At 41.0% G+C, this 14,673-nt stretch overlaps 1 protein-coding gene across 9 annotated transcripts in view; it reads left to right on the top strand.

Moving 5' to 3' along the window:
* The window catches only part of OXR1 (oxidation resistance 1), a 267,736-nt gene that overhangs the window by 179,502 nt on the left and 73,561 nt on the right, over positions 1-14,673 (top strand). For 2 of the 9 annotated variants that reach the window (XM_062570436.1, XM_062570432.1), the window contains exon 1: positions 9,755-9,911. The exons of the other annotated variants lie outside the window; for them this stretch is intronic. In XM_062570436.1, coding sequence (XP_062426420.1) covers positions 9,758-9,911 — 154 coding nt within the window. In that variant the 5' untranslated portion in view covers positions 9,755-9,757. Of the gene's footprint in view, positions 1-9,754; positions 9,912-14,673 lie in introns of those variants that run through there. 9 annotated transcript variants of the gene reach the window in all.

Genomic DNA, 14,673 nt, shown 5'->3' with positions numbered 1-14,673 from the left:
TGAGTCCAGCAAAGCTTTCTATGTAAAAGAGGAAAATCACTGGGGATCTAAAACAAATCTTAAAATTTTAAAGTTTTACTTAAACATTGCTTTCAAGCTCCTAACAAAGGTCATATTTGATCAGAGCAGTAGAGAATCTGCTAGTACTAGTGAATTTCAAAATGAACAGCTGTAGTTGTAGTGCTTGAATAGACAGATGATGATAGAACAGAGTAATGTATTTAACACTTTTTTCTAGAAGAACTCTTTCTTTATAATCAGTCAATATTATGGAGGGTTACTAATAAAAATTATGCGATTCCACTTTGTATAAAGCGAGACTTATTTATGTGGCCTTGGTTTTCTACAGAGGGTACCACAACTTGTTTTCTGCAGCAGTGCACTGTGCACCCATCACAGCTGATCAGCTGGGCTAATCATTCAGATTTCTGGAGCAAAAAGGTGACAGTTGCACCACACTACCGTGCTGCTCGAAGGCACACCTCTTATCATTAACTCTCAGCTGTGAGCACTACCCAATACATGACTTCAACACCAGATTACCAGGAACTTATGTGAGAAGTTCCATTAATGTTCAGGTACCTGCATTTGTCATTTCATATTCAATAAAAAAACTGATTGAGGCTAGACAACATTCTTTTATGCCTTCTATTCTCAGCATCACCTTTTTATTCACTGAGTCTCTTAGGCCTTACTAATGTTCCTGGCCAAAGCAGTACACTGTATTTTTCCAGCCTGGAACTAGTATAATTCATTAATGCTACGAAGTGTAGTTGGCAGAAGTAAGTTCTGCAAAACACAGCAGCCTGCTTCCTTGTTGAGAAGCATGTCCTAGTGCACATTAACTACTGTCAGCCAAAGCATTTACCAATTCTGAGTCTTGATTCTGAGACGGTGAAGAAAAAAAAAACAAACATTAATAACCTATGAAAACAGTTTTGTTTCTTTAGAAGCTTGCACCGAATGGGAGTGTCTCAGATGCAAGATAAGTCAGCTGGAGAGATGTGCCATTTGGCATTTTGAATGAAGCCTATAGAAAAGCCCATCCAAACAGGCAGATGGAAATTAATCAAAGGCAGATAGGATCTGTAAAACTATATGTTTAAAGCTTATAGATATTTAGAGCCTACATACATTTGAAATGGTACATACAACATTGCAGCTAAATGTCACTGAAAGCAACAGAGAGAACACATTGCAGATATTCTCTGGGGAAAATTGTGACAGTACTCAAAGACAAAATATTAAAATAAGAAGGAGAGAAGAGTATTGTAAAGCTGCTAAATCTTATTAGCAGTAATTTTCCCCCAAAAGGACAGAGTGAGTAACCAGACCTAGGTTTCCTACATAATATTATGGGAACAGCTGAATCAGGCATATGCTTGTGATGTGGTGCCACTGGGGGAGGGATGGAAAGAGGAAGAGCAGATGTTCCCCAAGAAGGAAGTTTTATCAGGAATGAAAAAGCAGAATTTCCCCTAGTAAGATCAACATACTCCTTTCTGATTTTCCCTCAAAAGAGAATTTCAGGAATGTCTTGCACAGATTCAGATGGCTCGGGAAGAGGTATGTATACAGCAGGCTTTCACATGCTGATTTTACTTAAGGAAAACAAAAAATACAGGTAACATGAAGGAAATGGAGTGTACTCTTTCCCAACTAAACCTTAATCCTACAGTGCATTACCTAAGTAAAGAGCAAGTAAAATAGAAAATGAGTAATGCCTATTAGAATAAAATTGCAAACAGAAGACGACCTACGGAAGCAGTTGTTGCTATTAGCCTTATTCTGGCTCCTGATAAACTCTGATGATATTTTTGGCCTATTTATCTCAAGGATATCAGTCTACTTAAGATGGTATTACAGTTTCAAGCTGGCATTATGTAGCTGCCTATCGGCTGCCTTTAAGTTTACTTCTTCTAGGTGTCTCAGCAGTCCTTTTGTTCAGATCCAAGAAAAGAATCTTCGTATCTAAGATACAAAAAGCTGTAACTAAAACTTATAACCTATAACTAAAAGCTAAAATTGTTTCTGAATTGGAAACTGATTCAGTGCCAACTGAAAGTAATGGGAGCATGTGACAAACAGCTGATTGTCCTCAAACAGGCAGAACCTTTTCATTCAGTAAAAAGCTATTCAGCTTTATAAATGTGGTATTTCACCCCCAAGGCAGACTACGGCTTTCTAAAGTATGTGGATCCTACTATGAATGTGTGGAATACTGATGGTCATGAGGTGGTGAGATTTTGATCACAAAGCAGATATTTTTGGTTAAACAGATCAATGAATCAGTGCTTTGATTCAAAATCTGTTGTATTATGATTGCTTAGTCCTCAAAAATGGGGTAATATAGAATTGAACCTTAACAGCTGTAAGTATTCTACCAGATGGATTTTAAATGTTACTGTGAACCAACTGAGCAATGTAAAAAGGTCTGTTGTAAGCAGGAATCATGTTCTATTGTTTGTGAACAAGTAGCAGCAGCCTCCTTACAGGACAGATGTCCAGGATGATAATCATTTCATGAGCTTTAGTAAGTTTTAATTACAGTTTTACTGCAAAAGGGCAAAAAAAGGATCGAAGACAAGACTATGCTTAAGATTCAAATATCTGATGAATAAACAATTTTCTGATCTACTTTCATAAGTAATATTTATCATTTGTATAATTTATGCCTTTGTGAAGACTGTGATTTTATAGTAAATATTATAGAGTCATCAATAACCTTGATGGTGTTTTCCACATCCAGTTTCAAAATATATGATGAAAGAACAGAAAATGTCAATATGAGGATGACAGGGAGACAAGGAGACATCTGTGCCTGTACTGAAAATTAACTTTGTTCAGCTAGCAGCCTACCTAGTGAACATCTTTAAACTGCATGAGTGTCTCCGTATTCATGCACATGCATGCGTGCCCTCGAGGTCCAAATTAATTTTCATAAAATTCTCTGAACAGAGCAGAATGTTCCCTTCATAATAAATCACTATTGACCAAATAAATACCAAGATCTGGAGGTCATTTCATGTTTATTTGATAAGGTAGTCTGTCTTTACAGTTGTGTAATTGCAGGTAAACCTAATGTTCTGCCTAAATGTTCTACCTAAACATGGAAAAGTCCCAGCATGATATGTATTTGTCACTAAAGACATATTTGAAAAGTTTCATGTGTATATCCTTGATATTCTAAGAAATGCCTGGATGATAGTTTTTTGTAGAATGGACCATTCTGATGGCTAAGTATACATATTATTCTTTATGAAAATAAGAAAAATATATTTAGTTTTAGAATATACATTTTTGTAATGCAAATTTGTCACTGCTTTTTGCAAAATACTTATAGCATAAATGAGGGATAGTGACAATAGAATATAATTTTCAGAAAAGGTGGGTAACTGGAGGCAACAAAAGCTGTTATTTACCTGAATCTTCGAAAACCAGGCCACATGCATCTGAAATTTGAAGCTTCCAAAAGGGTCAAAAACTAGAATGTGCTTTTGAAATCTGATCAAATTATTCTGCAGAAAGATATTTAAGCCTATTTTAAGAAGCAAAAATCACTTCTATTGAGTTTTATATGCTTAGTATAAATTCTTATAAATATGCTATGTATGCCAGCACAGGATATTTGTGAATCAAGTCACCTTTTTGACTCTGTTTCAGGAATATCCTATATTTTATTTTATGTTGTATTGTGTTTATATCATCTAATTTTTATTATGGCATCAAGATTTTTTAAATCTAGGTGGAAGAGGAATGCTTTTTCCTAAGAGGCTCCTATAAAAAGTGAAAAGGATTTGGAGTGTCCAATTTAACAAACAAAAATATAAAACTAATACAACTACAAAGCACAAACAGGTCAAGAGGTGCTGCAGTTGCATCTGACAGAAATAACTTGTCTGCTTGGAACTTACTAGATTTGATAAGACAAAAGTTAAACACAGTGAATGTTATGGTAGTTAAATATTATGAAATTAAATGTAGGGAGCAGTGCTTAGGACTGCCTACTTTGATGCTTAAATGCATTTTAGGAGAAGACTGAGGTGCCCAGGTCCAAGAATGCTATTGAAATATTTTCCTCAAGCTAGAGAAACTGTATGTCTAGATGTGGAACCTTTATTTTATACAGTTTCTACCAAAGAAAATGCAAGATTTATAGAGCAAGATTTGCAAATACTAATAAAATAGGCAGGCTTCTGTTGTCTAATGAGAAAGTGAGTGCCAGAAAGAGAGGGTGTAATGGGTTCTGGTCTCTTTTAATGCTACTGCAAGAATAGTCAGATGCAAACATAAGATATACTTGAAGAATCCTGGTCCAAAACTCAGGACTGCCAGATTCCCATGTTTATTCTGTCTTGTCTCTGAACCATGATCAGCTTCAATGGTTGAGATGGAGACTGACCTCATCCCATTCCAATTTTATGTATCTCAACCCGATGATATCCAAGATTACAGGTTTACCATTTCTGACACCAAGATTATGTAGATGATAGCTTCCTTCTTGCTGAGCATCTAAGCTAAGAAGAAAATATGGTATTGTAAAACCTGTATGGACAGACATACCTAGTACCTTGTTCTCTGTAAAGAACCTATTTTAAATATACATATTTGCTTAGGCTCACCTATTAGTTATCTCTTTTCAACTTCTCCAAAGTTTATGGAAACACTGAGTAGACTTCTGGAACTATTTGGACCTTCTGACTGACAGAAATAGGTTTGTCCGGCCATTTCTACTTCTAGAACTATGTTTTTCCACACATCATCATTCAGTGTATTGGGCTAATAGAAGAACATGCCTAAGAATGAGGGAATTGTGCATGCCTCAGTTCTAGTTCGTCCTTCAAGGATTGTATATGCGTTCTGCATTGTGTTTAATTCTTACTGAAACAGCACTAAAAACAGACTGCAGTCTGATTTTTCTCTTACAAATTTAGCTTTTTTGCTAGAAAACACAATTCCTGAATTATTTTTCATTAACAAAAATAGATTTCATTAAAAATTAAGAGAGCGATTAGGCTTCTACGCATCTTCTATTTTAGATCTTTATATTGGCCACTCAGTGTAGGTTTTCCAACCTTTGAAAGTGGCATAGAGCAATTTCAGAGCATCAGATGAGAGTGGGTGCCACCAAAAATGATTAAGGGAGTTTAAATTAGACATTTGGTTGAAACCGTCAAAATTACATGGTTGCATATAGGTTGTTTACATACAGATGAACACTAATTCTGATTGTCAAATTACTAAAGTTAAGACTTTCACCTCTGAAAGCATGTGCAAACCTTGTTTCTCACAAGATAAAATAGGGGTTTTGTGTCATTGCCTACTGTACATTTGTCTGCAGCTTGGTAGTGCTGGAAATTTGGCAAGATGAATTGCAAGAGGCCCATATCCTGTACAGCAGGCATGTGAATTGGCCGAGCTCTAAGGAAGCTTGCACAGTATCTGCTGGCATTTTGCCTGGAATTAGTTGCTGCAATTAGCACTTATTTTCACAAGCAACAAATCTGTCCCCAAAGAAATTATAGGTCACTAATACTTGCTGTTACATAGTTTTATGGCTTTTTCTCATTTAAAATACTTCTATATATAATTCTATGTTGAGACCTTGGAAATATTTCTTTCCTCATTATGTCCTTTCCTATTTGACCAAAAGTGATCTTTGTTCTCTCCTCCCCACACAACCAGGTGTTTTAGGATGCAGCTAAAGCAGCTCTCTGCCTGCTCTCACTGTGAGGCTGATCTGGAAATCTGCAAAATCGGATCTAGCTGTAAGACCAAATTCTGCCTTTATCTACAGCAATAGGAGATTAGCATAATGTGTTATTAGGTATTGCATCATAAATGCAGGCATACTCTGCAGTTACTGAAGGTGTTTTGGTGGATAATACTGAAGGTATCTCCACTTACGCCATAGTTTCACTATCACTTTGAGCTGACAAACTGGCTCAGAAGACAGAGGTGGTTCTGCAACTTCCTCTCTCTCCTTCCTCTCTACAAGCCACTTGTACTCACACTGCTTTATCCCTTGTGCTTTCACAAGTGTACACACAACTGCGCTATGAACCATCTGACTAAGCTAAAAGATAGCTTTAATTGGATCAATTTAACTGTGGAGTTCATTGACCAGCCAAATGAATGCTGGTGCTCAACGCTGGCGACTGGGCAGCGTGGCCCAGGTAACGGGCACAAGCTGGCAAGTGCACGTAGGACCACCTGTTTCTTTCGGAGCGCCAATTTTAAGTCATTGTATAGTTACAGAGATACACTTTTTGCACGGATGCTACAGATCAGAAAATTACCCTAGGGTGAGATCGTTCTTGTACATTCAGAGATCAGATACAAAATTCTTAACAGCCCCCTCCCCCCCTTAGTATAAAGTCTAATTCTTTAAGTTTCTGGATGGTGAGGCAATACAATCAAGGAGCTTTTTTTTTTTTTTTTTTTTTTTTTTTTTCCCCATGAAGATGTTTAAGAACAATCTAAGTGTAACAAGTGTTGTAGAATATAATTGTTTTGGTCTTAGCCAAGAGAGACATACACTGGTTTTGTATGTGGTGTTTACATGTAGTAGAGTAGGTACTGCTCTCACCCAAAAAGCGGTGAATGCTGCAAAACATTTCAAACAGAACTGTGGAATATAATCTTGGGCTCTGGTATATTAGATTTTAAACACAACATAGGATTAAGCCTGGTTAGTTTTCAAATTGGAGATGTTTGGTGACAATCATGCTACCTGAGCTGTAGCACAAATAAGCAGAAGCAGCATCCTAAAGCTCCTAATAGTATGAGCTCACCAACTATTGGATGTTGGTGTTGAAATCAGTAGGATCCCTGCTGATCTCATCTGCACATTGTAATGCGGACTTCAATTGTATTATCACAGTGACTGGATATTTTTTCAGCAGTCAATGAGTGTCACATACATATCTTAAAAACAATATGAGTATTTTTTATGAGCACAGAAATCTAAATCTTGTTTTTATAGTTAAAAGCCAGTTCACTCAAGGAATTTATTCTGAACTTTCTAAATAAAAATATTGCTACATGGGGTGTTTCTTTTGAATACAGGCAACGATTTTCAGTACTATGAAAATCACACTGCAGTAATAGGTAATCATTTTATACTTAAGTTAGATTATTTGTGAACAAAACAGATGAAAGTAGCTAAAAGGTAACAAATGAATAATTATCAAAATATTTACCTTGAATACTCTCTTAAAATGTTAGCTGAATCTAAACAGAATTGTGTAGCTTCTGTCACTGCAGCCTAATGATTATCACTGCATAGTGTTGGACTGGAAAAGAAAAAAAAAATCTATTTCAAAGCACAGAGGAAATACATATGCAATAAATACATTAACAGAGATGTATACGTGGCCAGAATACTGGTTGACAAGCCTGCTCAATCTCTCAGAAGTGCTGAGTACTACAGTTGCAAGTTTTTTTCCTGGTGCAGAGACGTAGGTAAGTTTTGCCTAAAATTTTATCAACGAGGCAAAAGCCCAGCAATAATTTCTTCATAGCGGAGAGTAAAATCACTGTAATGAAATGAAAACTATTTACAATGTCTAGGGCAAGACCAGTCTGGTAGGCTGAACAGTTTACATACCTGTGGTACTTTGACCATGCAGTGACTCTGCAGTTCCTGATTTATTCATTTGTTCTGGAACAGGCAGCAGATTACACATCTATTTCTACTGGCAGGTTGGGGGGGAGGGGAGAAATTAATTCCACAGAAAAATTATTTTCTTGTATTTCAGTGAAACAGTTTTAAGAAAGTCTTGAACGTCATTCTCTCTTAAGCAAAAACTGATTTAAGTAGTAGAAAGGTTGATCTGAGTATACAGTTTACATGGAGTAACCTTCAGAAGTCAGCACACTGAAGTGCTGATGTTGAACTGCGATTTAACCGAGCTGCTGCTACAAGTGAATAGGAGCTGAGATAGCTTAGCACTTTGTTCCTTTGTTCTACACCTACACAATAGATTTGGCTCAACAAGAGTATTTTTTTATTAAACAATGCCTTCATTTGCAGCTAGCTGTAGCATATAATTGCACCACACTCCGACTAGAATATAAGGATATTAACTTACAGTTCGGCATTCCTAAAATCTATGGCCCAGGTAGTAAATACAATGATTGGACTGCTCTTCTGGCCTCAGTATTTGCAGAAAGCCAATCGTAAAGCAGCTTTTCAGCTTAAGTTTCAGTGCCTGAGATATTTCTTTCCCTACTAAAACACATTAAATTCTAATTAGTTTTATTTCTTCAGCCCTTAAAAGCCCAAGACAAGGCAAGAAGTGAGGGCACCGAATGCAAGGGCACCAGTGAACATCACAAATTAGACGGCATTTTCAGGGAGAAGGAAACATTCCTGCGCGTAGTTAAGTTTTGCTCAAATGATTTGGTGACTTCAAAGCTCACAAGAGTCCGGTATCAAACTGGGCTAGCGAAGGCTCGGAGGAAGAGGGAGGCCTGGCCGGACCAGCAGCGCGAGGAAGGGGGTGTCCTGGCTGGTCGGTAGGTCTGGGAGTGGTAAAAGGTCAAAAGCAAAGTAAGAAAAATACAAAGTGCCACAGCTGAGTCTTGTTGTACAGTTGCGGTGGTGAAATATCTCTGTAGTGACAAATGCCAGCAGATGTAGCAGCGAGCACAGATTGCCATGGTTCACAGCGTTCACACCTCCTGGTAAAGGGAAACGGAGGCAGGAAAGCTAAGAGCCAACAGCGGCCTCCCTGGCCGACTTTGGGGTGAAGTGAGCAGTTCTTGAGAAAAAAAAAGAAAAAAGGAGAAGAGAAAAAAGGAGGGAGAAAAAAGGAAAGAAAGAGAAAAAGAGAAAAATAAAGAGAGAAAGAGAAAGAGAAAGAGAAAGAGAAAGAGAAAGAGAAAGAGAAAGAAAGAGAAAAAGAGAAAGAAAAAGAGAAAGAAAAAAGAAAGAAAAGAGAAAAAGAGAAAGGAGAAAGAGAAAGAAAGAAAAGAGAAAGAGAAAGAAAGGAGAAAGAAAAAGAAAGAGAATGAGAAAAACAAAAAGAGAAAGAAAAGAGAAAGAAAAAGGAAAGGAGAAAGGAAAGGAGAAAGGAAAAGAGAAAGGAAAGGAGAAAAGGAGAAAGGAAAGGAGAAAGGAAAGGAGAAAGGAAAGGAGAAAAGGAGAAAGAAAAGGAGAAAGGAAGAAGAAAAGGAGAAAGAAAAAGAAGAAAGAAAAGAAAAAGAAAAAGGAAAAAAAGAGAAAGAGAAAAGGAGGGAGAAAAGGAAAAAGAAAAGGAGAAAAAAGAAAGAAAAAGAAGAAAAAGAGAAAGGAAAAGCAGCAGGCTGCAGTCTAGGTTACAGATGCGTACAGGTGACCGCGACTTCGCTGAGAGGAGCAACGTCCCGGGGGCCGGAGCAGCAGGTGGAGGCGCCCATCACCCCGCTCACGGCTGCCCCCAACCCCCCGAAAGAAACACCTGGCCGGCGCTCGGCGCGGGGTGGGGATCGTGTCAGTGTGCGGCCAGCCCGCCCCGCACCGCCCCGCACCGCCCCGCACCGTCCTGGCGGCGGGGCGCGGGCAGCCCCGCGGGCGCGGGCGCGGCTCCCCGCGGGGCAGCGCCGGGCGGCGGCGCGGCCCCTTTAAGTGGGGGCGGGGCCGGGCCCCAAAGTTTGTGCAAGTTGGCGAGCGGGGCGCGGCGGCCCCAGCGGAGCGGCCGGCGCGGCGCGGCGCGGCCGGCGGTGGCGGCCGAGGCGGAGGGGCGCCCCGCGCCCGCCGGGACCCGCCGCCGCCATGGACTACCTCAGCGCCTTCACCGGCAAGGGCGGCCGCCTGCTGCGCGGCACCGCCAGCCGCCTCTGGGGGGCCGCGCCCGCCGGCCTCCGCCAGGTCCGCTTCCAGGACACGCTGCGCCGCGGCGCCCCGGGCCCCGCCGAGCCCGCGCCAGGTACTGCCGGGGGGCTCGGCCGGCCGCGGCGGCGCCGCGCCGCCTGGCGGGGCCGGCCCGGAGCCGGGGGCGGGTGGCGGGCGGCCGCGGGGCCGCTGCTGCCGGGCCGCGGCCCGCGCACGTGGCCGCGCCCGGCCCGGCCCGGCCCGGCCCGGCCGCGCAGGGGGGAGGGGGCGGGCGGCCGGCGCGGAGATGCCCGCTGCCGGCGGCTCCGGCCTCCGCGGCACTTCGCATACCTGTTATCGCTCTACGTCGTTCCTGCGCGCTCCTTCCCCCCGCCTCCGGGCGCGCAGGTGCCGCGCAGGGCGCTGCCCGCCGAGGCGCGGGCGGGAGCCGCTCCCGGGAGCGTCTGGTGGCGCCGGAGCCGCCTCGTGCCCGGCCTCTCCCGGGCGGGCGGGCGGTGACCCCCCCCGTCAGCCCTCTTACCGCCAGAGCCGCCGGGCTGCCGCCGCCCGGGGTATCGTAACTTCCCGGCTCGAGGTGAGCGCGGGGATTGGCAAGAGATGCGCTAAATCCGGCGGCGGGCGGCGAGGGAGCGCGGTGGCCACCGCCACCACCACCGCCACCGCGGGACGGGGGCGCCTGGAAGTGCGCGGAGACCCGGGGACCAGGCCACAGGGGCTCGGGGGGGCAAGGCGACGGGCTGGGGAGGGAAATGGGGAGGCCTAGTAAAGGCAGGATGGTCGAGGCAGAGCTGGAAAGAGAAGGACATAACGCTAAGTTTGGAAAATGCTTTCCAAAAACCTCAAGAGTAATAAGAAGAATGGCATAGCTGTGCTTTTTCTGTCTCAAGAAGCTCTGTGCCGGGTGGATGAGAATATATTTGTCTTAGTCTGTAGGTGGGATTGAAGTCAAGTTTCTGTTAACTTCTTTAATACTATGTTTTAAGATTTTTTTTTTATTTTTTTTATTAAGAGGAACAAAATCTGCTACCCTGCTGTAGCAGGGAAGGGAAATGCCTGTGTGGTCTGTTGGATGTAGATGATAATATTTCCTTATGTGTTTCGGATCACACATTTTTATAAAGAGAGGATACGTAAGCGACCAAGCGTATTTATTGTACCACTTGTTGCTTTATTTTTTTCTTTTCTGTATGCACACACAGAGTGAGAAGGAGACAGCAACCTATTTCAGCAGTGAGGTGAAGTGCCTCTACAAACTGCTGAAGGTTTGTTGGCAGAGATTACTAACAGTCTCTTAAAGAAGTAAAATGTCAGTGAAGCTTTTCAGATATCTTCTGGTCTGTAATCATGTACAAGGCCAGGTGTTCAGCTGTCAGCCTAAGGCATTTCCTATGAGGTGTGTGTGATGTCTTGGAGGGGGAAGTTCTTAATGGTTAATTTTTTTTCTCTTGTTCTGAGACAAAGGATTAACTTAGCTTTTGTTTTATTTTTATAAATATGTATTTCCTCTGGATATGAGCAAGAGATGTATTTCCTGAGATACTTTTATAATTTAAAATTAGTGCTAACAACATTGTAGAAGGCAAGATGCATACACAGAATTTGATGTGCCTTTTTGATGTAGTTCAACCACGGCAAAGTATACTACCTAAGGCTGTTGATCTTTTGTAGCGCGGTCTTCACAGAGTTTCAGTCAGCTGTGGGCAGAAACAAATTCTCTCTGAAGGTGGAATTCTTCTTGTGGCCTGCATTTTGTGAGCTTTCACTGACGGCCTGCGCCCTTGTAATAGGTTCTGTGGAGACTGTGATAATGATTGCAATACTTAAGTTGAAATCCAACTTCTATTTTAATTAGAGATGGGTCCCAAGATACAAACTTAATCCTTAATGGCAGAGTCTAACTACTCTGAATGTTCAGTCTCTGCAGGGTTCTGGATCCAAGCCTAGCTGTTACTCTAGCTTTTTCTCTACTTCTAACTGTTTCAGTTGGAGCCTTTCAGGGTTTGGTTTCCTTGGATGGTTCAGTTATGGCTCTGTATTGCTTCTTGGAACTATGAAAGGCTTACTTCAAGGAATTTATGGAAGAACTGTTCTTTTACGTGAAACATGAAGTTTCTAATTTCTGAAACAAACCTTTTTTTTTTTAATTATTCTTAACTATATCTTAATTATTCTTTTAATTTCACCTCCATAGTAAAGTATCTCAGTTCTGTTCATGTAACATCTAGTACATTTTACATGTTTTTTTTCTTAGTTTGACTTCTGAGCAACTGAACAGCTGTTGTACACTGAGATTTTCAACTTCAGGAGGACAAATCTAGTAGAATGCTACACCTTAAATTGTTGTTCTGGGACTATATACTTTAGATATTTGCTGAACAGTTTATTGTATTTCTTAGTAGGGAGAAAGGAGGCATTGGGAGACTGAAAAGTGCACTACTGGAGTACTTACTGAAGGCAGTAAACCTGTTAAACCAGTTTACGTTGTTTGTGTCAGCAGCCATGTCGGTGAAATAACTTGACAAAGTTGTTTTGTCTCCTAATGAGGTTGGTGGAAGACAAAAATACAAGAAGAACCAGAAATTCTAGAAGAAGCATCCGGCTTTACCACAGGAAGTATCTGGCTTTACCACAGCTGCTACTAACAACAGAGTAGTTTTTTTCTTGTTTTGTTTTTGTTTCCTTGTATTTGTTTTATTTATCTATTTATTTATTGTACTGTAGGCTTAGGAATGTTGTTCCTAAAGATAGTTTGCTAATATCTGCTGTAAAGGACTAGTGCATACATATTCAAGGCCGGGATTTGCTGAGAAACTTTCGCTAGAACAGAATGTAGTTTTATTCTTTATTGCTGTGTATATATTATAGGTGTTTATATGTACAAGCTGCAGACATTCTTATTTTCTTCAAGATGCAGCTCAGGGCTTTATGAGAAGTGTGATTAAGGATTATTTTCACTGCAGGATTAACTTGAACATTGACTTTAATTTCAATCTTATCCAAACAAACCTCTTAAATGAGGCAGTATGTCTCATAGCATGTGTAGCATGCAGTTTGCTTTATTTACTGTGGGGGAGCATGGCCAACAGAGTGAGGGACAATACTCAGCTTCTCTGCTGTGTCACTGGTGAGGCTCTATGTGGAGTGGTGTCATGTTCTGGATACCTCAGTTCAAGAACACTGTGGAGAAACTACAGGTTTTCCAGCAGAGGGCTGCCTGTGAGTTTAGGGACTTGGGGCACATGACCTGTAAGGGGAGGCTGAGGGACCTGGGCGTTATTCTTGCAAAGAGGCAGGAGACTTAAGGGACTTGAGGACAATCTAATAATGGCCTACACCCACTTAAAGGGAAGTTACAAAGTTGAAGACCAACTCTTCTCAGTAGTGACAAATGATAATAGAAGAGACAGCAGACACACTTTTTAATATATATTTATTTATTTTTCCACCTGTAAGGTTCAGACTAGAAGATTCCCTACTGGGAGGGCAGTAGTCATTGGAATGGATTACAAAGAGTTGAATCTCTATAATTGGAGGTTATAATGACTTGCAGTGTCTCAACTAAGCTGCAGCTGACGTGATCTGATATGACAGTAGTTCTGCTTCAAGTTGGAGTAGATGTCCTGCGAGGATTTTTTTTTTTTTTTTTTTTTTTTTTTTCAACAAACGTTTTGATGATTTTGTAAGATATACTTCTACACCTGGGGAGATGCACAGGGGAGTTCTACACCCTATAGATTACCTCTTATATAGGAGAGCTAGATATTCTAGAGAGCCTGGCCGTGACAATATATTGCACATGCATAAGAACATAAATTCTGATATTTGTAATTGGGGCTAGTGATATCTTCCTCTGAATTTACAGCAGGATGTGAGACTAACTTCTCATTCTCAGCCCTGTCTGTACTTTTCCTTCAGCCCCGTGATTTCTGCATTCTAAATGTTTTCAGCTTAGTTCTGTCTACAGTCACTTGGTGGATGGAGAATATACACTGCAAAGCAATCTTGACTTCTTGCAGTGTGTCTTTGTACAGAAATTAAATTTATTTTTTTAGAATTTCTTGTTCAAAGCATCACCTTAATTGGTCAATCAGAGAAATAGTTTTAGTTGCCTTTTATTAAAAATTTAGTGTTGTTTTTCTTCTCAGACTTGACTTAATTGTTCGGTTTTCAACCACATCACTGATGGATTTTATTTACAAGGTTTTTTCCTTGTTTCATCCCTCGAGTTTTGATAAATGATACACAGTAAGTTAGCCACTTGTCCTGTCGGTCCTCTGTAATCTCAGTGAAAGATACTGGCAGTGTGGTAGATGGATAAATACACAGGACCAAGTTACAGTAAGTTGGTGAAGTGCTATTGTAGAAGTTAGTATCTTTCTTCTGTCTCAAAGCAGAAATAGCAATAACTTTCTGTCTCCATCCCTATTACATAATTGCTTCTTAAAAAGTGAAATTGAACAGGTCAATCATAAAGCATGATAGAGGCTTCAACCAGGAAGATGCAGTTCTGCAAACCATCTCGTACACGTTGTTCCAGATGAAGCACATGTAAAATGTACCAACACCCTTTTCAAAGACAGTGACGCTTCTCTATCAGTTCTGAAAATATTTCAGTTGATGCAGGCAGAAGAAGAAAATGCGATCTTGGAACGTATCAGGCTGGTGACTCAGTCATCTTGTGATCTGTTAATATATGCACAGTCTCTTCTGATTTCCGAGCTTCTAGCAGAAATTCTTTACTAGTCCCCTACTGTTATTACAACATTAAGTGATCTTTTGCTTCACCTTATGGTCTGTGCCACTGCATTTCATCCAGCTTCTCTTCTCCAGGCCTTAGGGCTACGTAATTCTTCATG

This window comes from Rhea pennata, chromosome 2 (assembly GCF_028389875.1).
Source record: "Rhea pennata isolate bPtePen1 chromosome 2, bPtePen1.pri, whole genome shotgun sequence".
Taxonomy (NCBI): domain Eukaryota; kingdom Metazoa; phylum Chordata; class Aves; order Rheiformes; family Rheidae; genus Rhea; species Rhea pennata.
The sequence above is the reverse complement of the archived record's forward strand: the minus strand, read 5'-3'. Positions and strand labels throughout refer to the sequence as shown.